At 42.2% G+C, this 13,339-nt stretch overlaps 1 protein-coding gene across 4 annotated transcripts in view; it reads left to right on the forward strand.

The window, feature by feature from the left end:
- ENTREP1 (endosomal transmembrane epsin interactor 1) overlaps nt 1–13,339 on the forward strand; it is a 98,614-nt gene that overhangs the window by 38,427 nt on the left and 46,848 nt on the right. For all 4 annotated transcript variants that reach the window (XR_007518640.1, XR_007518639.1, XR_007518641.1 and 1 more), the window contains one exon: nt 7,172–7,282. Coding sequence is in view for 1 of the 4 variants with exons in the window: in XM_049895673.1 (XP_049751630.1) it covers nt 7,172–7,282 (111 nt within the window). In the remaining 3 variants the exon portion in view is untranslated. The remainder of the gene's footprint in view (nt 1–7,171; nt 7,283–13,339) is intronic.

The following is a 13,339-nucleotide window of genomic DNA, read 5'->3' on the forward strand; positions in this document are numbered from 1 at the left end:
TGCTAAGCCTGATTGCTTAGCCCAAGAGAAGTCACTTTCCTGAGAAATGAGGGACCATGTACTGAAAGGGAGCGTTGGCGGACTGAGGAATATGCAAGAGAACTGGGAGAAAGAAACACCTGGTAGGGCAGAATTTTCATTTTATAAGCAAGGAGACCTGAAAGTGCCCTGAGATTTGCACATTTTCACCAGGAATGAGCAATTCTAAGTTATAAGTGGAGGCAGGGGTGGATTAACCAGTAAGCACAGTGTTATGGATTGTTGTTAGGTGTCAAGTCATTTCCAACTCATAGAGACCCTATGTACAACAGAATGAAACACTGCCCAATCCTTTGCCATTCTCACAATCGTTGGTACGCTTGAGCGCATTGCTGTAGCCACTGTGTCAGTCCATCTCATTCAGGGTTTTTCTCTTTTCTGCTGACCCTGTACTTTGCCAAGCAAGATGTCCTTCTCTAGGGACTGATCCCTCCTGATAATATGTCCAAAGTATGTAAGACACAGTCTGGCCATTCTTGCTTCTAAGGAGCGTTCTGGTTGTACTTCTTCCAAGATGGATTTGTTCATTCTTTTGGCAGTCCATGGTATATTCAATATTCTTGGCCAACACCACAGTTCAAAGGTATCAATTCTTCTTCGATCTTCCTTATTCATTGTCCAGCTTTCACATGCATGTGATGCAACTGAAAATACCATGGCTTGGGTCAGGTGCACCTTAGTCTTCAAGGTGATGTCTTTGCTTTTCAACCCTTTAAAGAGGTCCTTTGTAGCAGATTTACCCAATGCAAAGAATCTTTTAATTTCTTGACTGCTATTTCTGGGATTTGATTGTGGATCCAAGTAAAATAAAATCCTTGACTTCAGTCTTTTCTCCACTTATCAAGATGGGGTTATTGGTCCAGTTGTGGGGATTTTTGTTTTCTTTATGTTGAGGTGTAATCCATACTGAAGGCTGTGGTCTTTGATCTTCATCAGTAACTGCTTCAAGTCCCCTTTGGTTTCATCAAGCAAGGTTGTGTCATCTGCATAACACAGGTTGTTAATGAGTCTTCCTCCAATCCTGATGCCCCGTTCTTTTTTATATAGTCCAGCATCTCGGATTATTTGCTCAGCATACAGATTGAATAGGTGTGGTGAAAGGATACAACCCTGATGCACACCTTTCCTGACTTTAAACCACTCAGTATCCCCTTGTTCTGTCCGAACAACTGCCTCTTGTTCTATGTACAGGTTCCTTGTGAGCGCAATTAAATGTTCTGGAATTCCCATCGTCTGCAATGTTATCTGTAATTGTTACGATCCACACAGTCAAATGCCTTTGCATAGTCAATGAAACCTAGGTAAACATTTTTCTGGTATTCTTTGCTTTCAGCCAGGATCCATCTGACATCATAAATGATATCCTTGGTTCCATGTCCTCTCCTGAATCCAGCCTGAATTTCTGTCAGTTCGGTGTCAGTATACTGCTGCAGCCATTTTTGAATGATCTTCAGCAAAATTTTGCTTGCATGGGATATTGATGATATTGTTCCATAATTTCCACATTTGGTTGGATCACTTTTATTGGGAATAGGCGTAAATGTGGATCTCTTTCAGTTGGCTGGCCAGGTAGCTCCCTTCTAATTTCTTGGCGTAGATGAGTGAGCACTTCCAGTGCTGCATCCGTTTGTCGAAACATCTCCATTGATGTTCTGTCAATTCCTGGAGCCTTGTTCTTTGCGAATGCCTTCAGTGCAGCTTGGACTTCTTTCTTCAGTACCATCGGTTCCTGATCATATGCTACCTCTTGAAATGGTTGAATGTTGACCATTTCTTTTTGGTGTAGTGATTCTGTGTATTCCTTTCATCTTCTTTTGATGCTTCCTGTGTCATTTAATATTTTTCCCATAGGATCCTTGAATATTGCAACCCGAAGCTTGATTTTTTTCTTCAGTTCTTTCAGCTTGAGAAATGCCAAGTGTGTTCTTTCCTTTTGCTTTCTGTCTCCAGGTCTTCGCATATGTCACTATAATACTTTGTCTTCTCCAGCTGCCCTTTGGAATCTTCTGTTCAGTATTTTACTTCATCATTTCTTCCTTTTGTTTTAGCTACTCGATGTTTAAGAGCAAGGTTCAGAGTCTCTTCTGATATCCATTTTGATCTTTCCTTTCTTTCCTGTCTTTTTAATGATCTTTTGCTTTCTTCATGTATGATGTCCTTGGACAACTCATCTGGTCTTTGGTCCTTAATGCTCAACATGTCAAATCTGTTCTTGAGAGGGTTTCCAAATTCAGGTGGGATATACTCAAGATCATACTTTGGCTCTCGTGAACTAGTTCTAATTTTCTTCAGTTTCAGCTTGAACTTGCATAAGAGCATTGATGGTCTGTTTCATAGTTGGCCCCTGGCCTTGTCCTGACTGATAATATTGAGCTTTTCCATTGTTTCATTCCACATGTGTAGTTGATTTGATTCCTGTGTATTCCATCCGGTGAGTTCCATGTGTATAGTCGCTGTTTATGTTGTTAAAGAAACACACAAGCCTCCACAGTACAACAAACTGACAGACGTGTGGGAGGATTGAATTGTGTCCCCTAAAAAAGTGTCAACCTGGCTAGGCCACGATTCCCAATATTGTGTGATTGTCCACCATTTTGTCATCTGCGCTAGGAGCGCATGTCCTTTGGACTCAGGGTCCTTGGAATGAGAAGCTTGTAGAGCAGGGGATGATTGATGACAAGTACCTTCCTCCAGAGCCGACAGAGAGAGAAAGGCTTTCCCTGGAGCTGGCACCCTGAATTTGGACTTCTAGCCTACTAGACTGTGAGAGAATGAACTTCTGCCTATTAAAGCCACCCTCTTGTGGTACTTCTGTTATAGCAGTCCTAGATAACCAAGACACACAGTTACAGTAAGCAAGATATGCACAGGCTTAATTGTGTTTACTTACTAATCTATAGTGAATGATTTCACATGGGTTTCATCATTTAGCTCAGGTTTGTCTCATAGTGGGTCCTGTTGTCTCCAAACTCATATTGTAGTGATTTCTCCAGTTCCAGAATGCATAATTGGAATAGATATAGTTATCAACTGGCAGAACCCCCACACTGGATCCCTAACAAGAGGTGTAAGGGCTTTTATGGTAGGAAAAGCCAAATGAAAGCCATTAGAACTGCCCCTACCTAGGAAGACAGTAAACAAAAAGGAAAACTGCATTCCTGGAGGGACTGCAGAGATTAGTGCCACCATCAAGGACCTGAAGGATAAAGGGGTGGTGATTACCACCACATCCCCATTCATCTTGCCTGTTTGGCCTGTGAAAAAAACAGATGGATATTGCAGAATGACGGTGGATTATTGTAAACTTAACCAGGTGGTGACTCCAATTGCAGCTGCTGTTCCAGATGTGATTTTATTGCTTCAGCAAATTAGTACATCTCCTGGTACCTGGTTTGCAGTTATTGACCTGGCCAATGCCTGTTTCCTGATTCTGGTTTTGAAGGACCACCAGAAGCAGTTTGGTTTCACCTGGCAAAGATAGCAATATACCTTCACTGTCCTACCTTCGGTATGTCAACTCTAGCCCTGTCATAATTCAGCCTGCAGGGATGGAAGTTATGCATAGGCTCAGCAACATGGAGTTCCACTTAACAAGGCTGACTTGGCTACAGGCACTGCTGAATGCCCAATCTGCCAGCGGCAGACACGCACACTGAATCCCCCATATGGCACCATTCCTCGAGGCGATCAGCCAGCAACCTGGTGGCAGGTTGCTTACATAGGACCACTTCCATCGTGGAAAGGGCAGCATTTTGTTCTTACTGGGATAGACACTTACTTTGGATATGGATTTGTCTTCCCTGTGCCGAAACTACCATCCGTAGTCTGTGATAGTTAAGGTTGTGTGTCAGGTTGGCTGGGCCATGATTCTCAGTGGTTTGGCAGTTATGCAATGATGTAGTTTGGCAGTTACGTAATGATGTAATTTGGCAGTTATATGATGATGTGATCTGATGTGATCAGCCATTTCATTGTAAGGGGAGTTTCCTCGGGAGTGTGGCCTACATCCAATGTATATATGGACATTCCAGCAAAGGTCACTGGCTTGCTCTCTATCCTGCATCTGGCTCATCAGAACTCTGGTTCTTGGGACTTGAGCCAGCTGCCTGCCATATTGCCTGCAGATCTTGGGATTCATCAGCCTCCACAGACCGTGAGCCAGCAGCCTGCCATCATACCTGCCAGTCTTGGGATTTATCGGCTTCCTCAGCCTGAGCCAGCAGCTTGCCATCTTACCTGCTGATCTAGGATTTGTCAGCCTCCATGGCCTGTTAGTCAGTGGCTTGTCTGACCTGCTGATTTTGGGCTCGTCAGCCCCTGCAGCTCCGTGATTCAGGAGAAGTCTCCAGCCTGATGCTGACTCACGATGGGGACTTGCCAGCTTCCAGAACAGTGTGAGCCATTTCCTCGAGATAAATCTGTCTCTCTCTCTATATAGATGATTCACTGGTTTTGCTTCTCTAGGGAACCCAGCCTAAGACATTTGGAAATTGTTTGAAATCCATAAACTTCACCAGGTGGTGACTACAAATGCAGCTGCTGTTTCAGTAGGTAGCACAGTTAAGCCTGTGTGTATCTGGCTTATTGGGTCATCCGTCTGTGAGTAGAGGTAAAGTAGAGGGTCAGAGGAAAAGAATAAGACTTTAAAGGAGATTGATTGGCCCAGTGGCTACAACGATGGGCTCAAACACAGCAATGATTGTGAGGATGGCGAAGGATGGGGGAGCGTTTCAAGTCAAGTCGGAACCAACTTGACAGCATGTAACAACACCAAGTTATAAGTGCTGTTCTCAGAGCAGTGTCCCAAATTGATGAAAATTTGTGTTTCACTCAGGTGGAGGCCTTTTATCTCCATTGAAAGAGAAATGGGAAATAAATGTTATTATTATATTTTAAACAGTTATAAAAAAGAAACTCAGGAGACAGACATAATATGAGTGAATCTTAAACATCTTTGAGAGGAACGGGAGACAGCTGGTTCTGTTTGTGGCAACGGGCTCCTTGGCAAGAACTGGTCTGGAAGTTGGCAATATATCTACCAAGCTTCTGGAAGTTTAAAGGGTGTTGTGGGGTAAAGAATTACTTTACCTCACACAATTTGGCCTTTGTCCTTAGTTCCTGAGAGACAACTCTAAACCATTGGCATTTCCTGAGTATTTAAAGTGCCTTTGTTATCTAGACCTGTAGACCTGCATGTGGCGGTTTGTGCTAATGGCCTGACCAGAAAAAGACCACCACTTGGCCTGATATCAGCTAACCTCAGGGGAAGGAGGGAGAATGATCCAATCAATCATGATTATGTAATGAACCCAGTAAAGGTTCTGGATAAGGAAGGTCCATGTAGTGACCTCATTAGGAAGCACGAATAGGGGGGTATGCAAGGTGTGGGTAACAATGAGGCTGTTACTCTCCGTTGGCCTGAGGAAGAAGACATGACGGTGAGGAGCTGTGGGTTCTCTGGAGGGACACAGCCAGCCAGTGCCTGCAGAGAAGGAACCAGGAGAATAGCTTGATAAATTACCTTCATTACTTTAAAAACCCATTGCCGTGGAGTCCATTCTGATTCAGAGCAACCATACAGGACAGAGTAGAGTTGCCCATAGGGTTTCCTAGGCTGTAATCTTTACAGGAGTAGACTGCCATGTCTTTCTTCCGCGGAGTGGCTGGTGGGTTTGAACCACTGACCTTTCGGTTAGCAGTTTTGCTCTTAATCACTGTGCCACCAGGGCTCCTTTGATTACTTTAAGTATCTGTTTTACCCCCAGCTTCTAGCAATAGGATCCCCATAAAAAAACCTTTCACATGTACTTGCATTATACAGTGGCTCTTTGTTGGTAGAATTATTTAAAAGTTGACTTGATTTATAAATCAAGGAAAAAAAACCAAAGAAAATATATTTTAAAATTTGAGTTCAGTGCTACGGATGCAAGCCCTTCCTTAAAGGAGTCTCAGGTACTTAAAATGCTGTGTACTTAGACAATTTGACGCATTAAACATCCTTCCAAGACCTGTTACTGGCTCTTTCTGCCTACACTTTCTAGTGTAATATGTCTGATTTTGGTGAACTTCAACACTGTGGAAGAATGTAGCCTACTATGTCTTGTATTTATGGTGGACAGGTTTTAGCAGAGCTTCTAGAGTAGGACAGATGAGGAAGAAAGGCCCGGCCAGCTACTTATGAAAATTAGCCAGTGAAAACCCTGTGGATCACAACAGAATATTGTCCAACATAGTACTGGAAAGTGAGCCCCATGGCTTGGGAGGCACTCAAAATATACAGCGGCCACAATAGACTAGAGCATACCAGCGATCGGGAAGATGGCGCCGGACTGGGCAACGTTTCCTTCTGTTGTCAGAGGGGTCACTGTGAGTCAGAGCCGACTTGGCGATAACTAACATAATGTATAACATGGAGTGTATTAATTGTAAAGGTCAGAATTTTTACTTGTAAGCTGCCAGCTTCTTTTTCAGGCTGGCTTGGTCTCTTTTCTGCTTGTGGTCCTGGGTGAATTTTGGTGGTTGTTTGCATCTTTTGCATTGTGTTAGCAAAGACTGGAAACCCTGGTGCGTAGGGGTTAAGAGCTACAGGTGCTCCTTGGAAACCCTATGGGGCAGTTCTGCTCTGTCCTATAGGGTTGCTATGAGTCAGAATCGACTTGACAGCAGCAGGTTTTTTTTTTTTTTTTTTAGCAAAGACTAGCACCCTCTCTCAGGCTTCTGGCTACTAATGGCTCAGAACTCCTTGATTTCCCTGGGTTCCACTAATATTCTGGAGCTCTCCATTTGTGTGCTTGACTGTTGATCTCCAGAACTCAGAAAACAGAAGAATGGCTCAAGGAAAGAATAGCTGGGGCCTAGTGTAATGCAGCAGAAGAAGATAAGAGAGTAAGGACTATTTGCAAAGAGGGAAAAATAGACACTTGAAATTCTTGAGAGTCAGTGGCATTCCTCAGCATTTAAAATATTTTAAAATGTGAAAAAAAAAGTTTGTACCTTAAAAACATGGCTCTGATTTAAAAAAAAATTTTTTTTTCTCTAGGAAGAGACTACAAGATTTTTTTATTCAGCCAAAAGTGTCTCTGAGTCTCACTGCCGTCTTTTCTAACAACCCATTCTTCTCTTGCCGTTTCAGGTCAACCTCTTTGTGCTGCTGTCTGTGGTCTGTGTCCTCCTAAATCTAGCCGGATTTATCCTGGGCTGCCAAGGGGCCCAGTTTGTGGCCAGCGTGCCCAGGTGTGATCTGGTAAGCAGTGCTGAAGCACCACTGTGAATCCGGGCAGACCCGGGCCTGCCTGGCTTTCTTGGGATGCCAGAGGGTGGCTGGCAACGGTTATGAAGTGAAATCTGAGGTTGGTTAAAGGGAGGGGGAAAACAAAGAACTGCCTGCTACTTATTTTATTCAAGTTGTCGGTTATTTTTTCCAAAGAAGGGGCTAGCCACATAGCCCCAGGAAGCACACTAACGTAATGCATCAGTAGTTTGTGAGTGAATATTCTCAAAATACAGGTCAGCAGTCTTTTATCTGAAACCTTTGAGGACCTGGTGTGTTTCAGCATTCACAGTTTTTCAGATTATAAAAAGCAGAGCCAATGCATATACCACGTATTATGTAATGCTCCGAGGGGTGTAGGTCAACAGGCTGTAATCAAGGCTTTCAGTTTTCAGAGATTTCCTGATCTCAGAATTGTGACTCAGAGGTTGTGGATCTATACCATCTCTGAACTTGGACTTCTTGGTAACCAATGTCTGTGGCACAAAGCAAAAGAAAGAGCTTTCTTGAAACGGTAATAAATCTCACTGACATGGAACTTAGTTTCATGGCAGCCTCATTTTACAGACCCCAACAGGATGCAAGCCAAGAAGGCTGCCGCATTTCTAAAAATGCCCTGATAAAACCCTTGAGTGAAACTCATGACCTTCCCGAGTAGAAAACTCAGGCACTCACTAAAACCCTCTTGCTCTTTCTTAACAATCCTTTACAATTTTTTTGATTTTGGCATTCCGTTGCTATTTAATAACCTTAAGTTGCCTGTAGAGTCACAGTGCTCACCACCTCTTCTGGTTTTTAAGGCCCTCTGAGATATGCTGTCATCCTGCCCCCACTGTGGCAGCTCACACTCCCCGTAATTGAGCCGATGTGCCCAAGGGTTGTTACCCAGACTCCTGGCACACTTTCATATTTTTAACAATGCTGTCTCTCCCCCCAGAATTCTCTTCCTTTCACTTCCTGCTCATCCGAGTGCTGTCAGTCTTTTAAAAACAAGAACAAAAAAACCCATTGCCATCAGGTCGATTCCAACTCATAGCGACCCTACAGGACAGAGTAGAACTGCCCCCTAGGACTTCCAAGGGGCGGTTGGTGGGTTTGAACTGGTGACCTTTTGATTAGCAGCTGAGCTCTTAACCACACTGCACCACCAGTCTTTTAAAGCCCCATTCAAAGACTACCTCCTTCATGAAATAGTCTCTAATCCCCTGAGAAGATAATCTTCCAGAATTTTCTATCCATACATCTCTTAGACATTTATCCCTCACTTTTTGGGGGCTTGAGATATTCATACTTTTGTCTTCCCTCTTCTTCCAGGCTGGAGTTTCCTTTAGGAGAGTATTTGGTTCTTTGTTTTGGGGGTTTCTGATACCGCCACTCATATTCCTTTACACACAGTTCCTAGAAAGAAAGCATTTTGAATGAAGCTTGACTTTCTGGTTACTAATTACACAGCAAATTAGATGGGACAAAGATTACAGACACAGGCTAGAAGTGAAAAGACATAATATATGGAAAAACAATTCAGTAAAATTATAGCATCTGTTATATGCAAGGCACCATGCTAGATACTGCAGAGAGTAGTGTTAAAACAAAAATCATAGTATAAGCCAATAATAGAAATTGACTGAAGTTTATTTAATACATGATTTGCATAGTGGGGTAATATTTTGACCATTGTTGTTGTGTGCCGTTGAGTTGATTCCATAGCAATCCGATAGGACAGGGTAGAACTACCATACGGGGCCTCCTAGGCTATAAATCTTTACAGGAGCAGATCGCCATGTCTTTTCTCCCACAGAGCCTCTGGTGGTTCCAAACTGCCGACCTTTCAGTTAATAGCTGAGCGCTTGACCACTGTGCCGCCAGGGCTCCTACATTTCGACTAAAAAAAAAATTTTTTTTTTTTAGTCGACTAAGGAGTCAAAAATGTCCCAAAGATGAAAAAACTTAAAAAAATTCTTATACCACGTTTTATTGACATTGCCATGGAAACAGAGCCAGAACAGTGTTTACATAATAACAATTTACCCTAAAACAAGGTTCCCAAAAACCCTGGAGTTTCTGTTTCCTGAAATTGACTGAATTCTTTAAAAGAGCATAATGCACAAGGCAAAATGGTCTTTACTACTTAGCAAGACTATTGTTTGATTTAAAGGTGACTTTTAGAGACCAATGTGCTCAAGACTAAAGGTTCAAAAGATCAGCTCAGGGCAACGGCTTGGGTGGGTCACTCTAACTCCTTGGACCCCAGAAATCTAGGTTCCAAGAGAATTAGAACTGTTTCTCAGTAGAAAGAAAAGTTGTTTCTGACCGGGAAGTTTACCACGTGGCAAGGGGAGTATAGTTAAAGCATGGTAAATGCCTAGTCAGTGTTTGTGGAGTGAATGAATAAATGCCTAACTGGAAAGCAAGGTAAGCCATCAGAGGTTGAGGCAGAGGAAAAGTGTGCTTAGAAGATGCAAAAGAAGGGCTTGTACCCATGGGAAGATGAGGAAAGGCTACCTAGAATATAGATTTTGGGATGGATCTTGGAAGATGAATAAAAGAGGGTCGAAGCCAAGAGAGAAGAGAGGTTTAGGGACAGTTGTGGTCAGAAGAAGTTAGCCCTAGCTGTTAGGCCACTGGTGAGTCTGAGACAACAGAAGCCAGTTTACAAGGGTTTGAGGGTATAGACAGCTTTCCTGAGCCATTCTGTGGTCTCTACCCTGGTTGCCCATTAGAATTACCTGGGGGAACTTTTAAAAAAACACCCAATCCTGTGGGTGGGATCTGGGCCTCAGGTATTTTTTTTAAGCTGCTAAATGTATTTTTAAAAATTGTTTTATTGTGGTTAATATATATATTATATATAAAACAAAACTTTTGCAAATTCAACATTTTCTACATGTAAAATTCAGTGACCTTAAAAAAAAAAATTTAGTTACGTTAAATTCATTTTTAATTAAAATTTTTTTCACCCCCAAACCAACTCTGTGATTGTTTCCGATTACATAATTAATGCATGTTCACTGTAAAACTTGGACAAGCCATGAAAGTGAAGGACAGAGCTTAAAAATCATTTGAAACCACACTATTCTGGGCTAACCCAATTAACTTTTGACCATTTTTATGCATCTCTTTATGCACAAAAAACACATAATTATACATCAACGGGATCATATTGTAATTGTTTTTCGTTAGGGAGGCTATTTGACAATTGCAGTCTTTTCAGGGAAGAGAATGCTTTCCTTTCCTTTTTCCCGCTCCACCCACATCAGTCACTCCAAATCCATGGTAACAAGCTGGGAAGTTTCCCTTCATAATGTTTTCATGCTCATGTAGTATGTATATATTTTATACACACACACACACACAGACACACGCACACACACATATATATTGAGAGGAGTTAATCGTGATTTATTTTTAAAAAATGGATACATTGTAAGTACTGCTCTGCATCTTGTTTTTCTTATGTAAAGAGATCGAAAAAACCTTCCAAGACACATGATAGACATCCAACTTTTTTTTTTTCTTTTTACAAGTTAATTCTTGTGTGCTATGGTTTGGGTTTTGGCCAATAAAAACAATGCTGTCACAAATATTACTCAGATGCCCACTGCAGGCCTTTAGCCCTAAATGCCTAGCTCCCAGGACAGGAATTGCTCTTAGTAGGGAAGGTATATCTTTCCTTCTGTTTGCCTCATTTATTATTACAAATTCATCATTTTATGATTCTCTTCTTTTTTTTTTTCTAAATCGAGATAAAATTCACAAACAGTAAGAGGCACAGATCCTAAGTGTGAGTTTTGACCAATGTATACACTTATTATAACCAATGTATACACTTATGTATATACCCCAAACAAGATCTAGAACATTTTTATCACTCTAGAAAGTTCTTTTCACCACCTATCTGTCACTTTGTCATACTGTGGTGGCTTGCATGTTGCTATGATGCTGGAAGCTCTTCCGTGGTTATTTCAGAGACCAGCAAGGTCATCCATGGTGGCCTGGTTTCAGCAAAGCTTCCAGAATAAGACAGATTAGGAAGAAAGGCCTGGCAATCTACTTCTGGAAATTAGCCAATGAAAAACTTAATGGGTCACAACAGAATACTGGGTGATATAGTGCTGGAAGATGAGCCCCCTAGGTTGGAAGACACTACATAATAGTCAAACAGTGGACTCAAGCATACCAAAGATCATGAAGATGGCACAGGACCAGGTAACATTTTGTTTTGTTATACATAAGATTGCCATGAATCAGAGCTGAGTCTGTGGCAACTAACAACAACAACAGACAGCTCTTTGGTGTCCCCTGTCAGACAGTCTTCACTCCCTCACAGGCAAGCACTGTTCCGATTTCTTTCACCACAAATTAGTTTTACCTGTTCTTGAATTTCATATCAATGGAATCATAACAGTGTGTTCTTTTTTGTGTCTGAGTTTTTTTGCTCAGAATAATGTTTTTGAGATTCATCCATGCTTCTGTGTTTTATTGGTTGTTTGTTCCTTTTTATTGTAGAGTGGTATTTCATTCTATGAAAATACCACAGTTTGTTTAATCCATTGTCCTGTTGATGGACATTTGTTTTTTTTTCCACCCCAGATTAGGTATATTATGAACAAAGCTGTTTTGTGCATTCTTGTATAGTTTTTTTTTTTTTTTTTTTTGTGGCCCTGTTTTCATTTCTCTTGAGTAAATACCTAGGTGTAGAATTGCCGGGTCATATGGTAAATGTATATTTAGCTTTATAGGAAACTACTAAACTATTTTCCAAAGTGGTTGAGGCCATAAGTATTCTTAGTTTAAACTATTATAGAAGGGCTTTAATTCTTATTTCTGTAGGTGGTGTGCGAGCATTCTCTTTAGAAAAGGGGACATTTCTCTTTAATTTTTTGCCAGTCAGATGGGGCTAAAGTGAAATCTCATCTGTTACTTTAATTTGCAGTTCCCTGATTGGTAAGGATGGTGCAAAAATGGTGTGGGGCTGGCATCTGTACTCCTCTAACTTCACAAGGGGGAAAAGGACCAAGATCAGCAGCCCAAGGCTGATTCCTGTGAGGCGGGAGTCAGACAAGCCTCCTATCTCCGCCATCTTTACCAATTCTGACACAAACCATCCCTCCCACAGCACTCTCTACTTCTCTGCAGGGTTTAATAATTCATTGCAATGGCCACATGGAACTCACAGACAATACTCACAATTATGGGGTTTACTAGGGACATAACAAGTTACAATTTAGGTTCAGGAATGCTCAGAATACAGTTCTTCTGTCAGGACAGCCTCTTCCCAGTTGTGCTCACAGGTGTGCCTCTTCCTGGCACTTGTCCTCTGCCCTGCTCAGGCAACTGTTACAAAGCTCTTTTAGCTCTACTGATAAATCCACCAGCAAGCTTTCTGCCCCAAAACACTCAGCTTTCTCACTCTGTGGGCGGGAAACCCATTACACCATCTCCTGCCAGTCTGTTCTGCCACTGTTTCTCTGCCTTCGCTTCTCGCCGTCTTCAGTGTTGCTGCTTGCACTGTCTCTCTTTTTCTTTCTCTCAGCCTCCTAGTTTCAGGAGCTTCTCAGCTCAGGGATTCCAGGTCCAAAGGATATGCTCCGCTCTTGGTCCTTCTTCCTTGGTGGCGGTGAGATCCTCTCTTTCCCGCCTCTGGAATGGCGCATTCCAAGCCCAGGATACTGCAACTGACCAATCCCCTTGGTGGGCCACAATTACCCTATTTGCATAGTACCATCCAAAGCACTTGGGTGGCAGTTACAAGACCATGGCGAGAAAGGCCACACGAAAGCAATCCATTGCACCGCAGATGGTTGTGTTCTTATTTTTTTTAAAGCTCTCGGATGATTCTAATGTGCACCTAGGGCTGAGAACCACAGTGTCGCTGATGACCTGAGGAAGATCTGACAACTTCAGAAATGGTCTCAAGATGGAAAGGTAGAGGTTTTTATTTAGGATTGGGGAGATTTGAATAGGTTCGTGGATAGGTTAAAGAGATTGCAGAGAAGTTAGAATAAGTTTTTAGAAATACTGGGCAGAGAT

The sequence above is a fragment of the Elephas maximus genome, chromosome 9 (genome assembly GCF_024166365.1).
Source record: "Elephas maximus indicus isolate mEleMax1 chromosome 9, mEleMax1 primary haplotype, whole genome shotgun sequence".
Lineage (NCBI taxonomy): Eukaryota > Metazoa > Chordata > Mammalia > Proboscidea > Elephantidae > Elephas > Elephas maximus.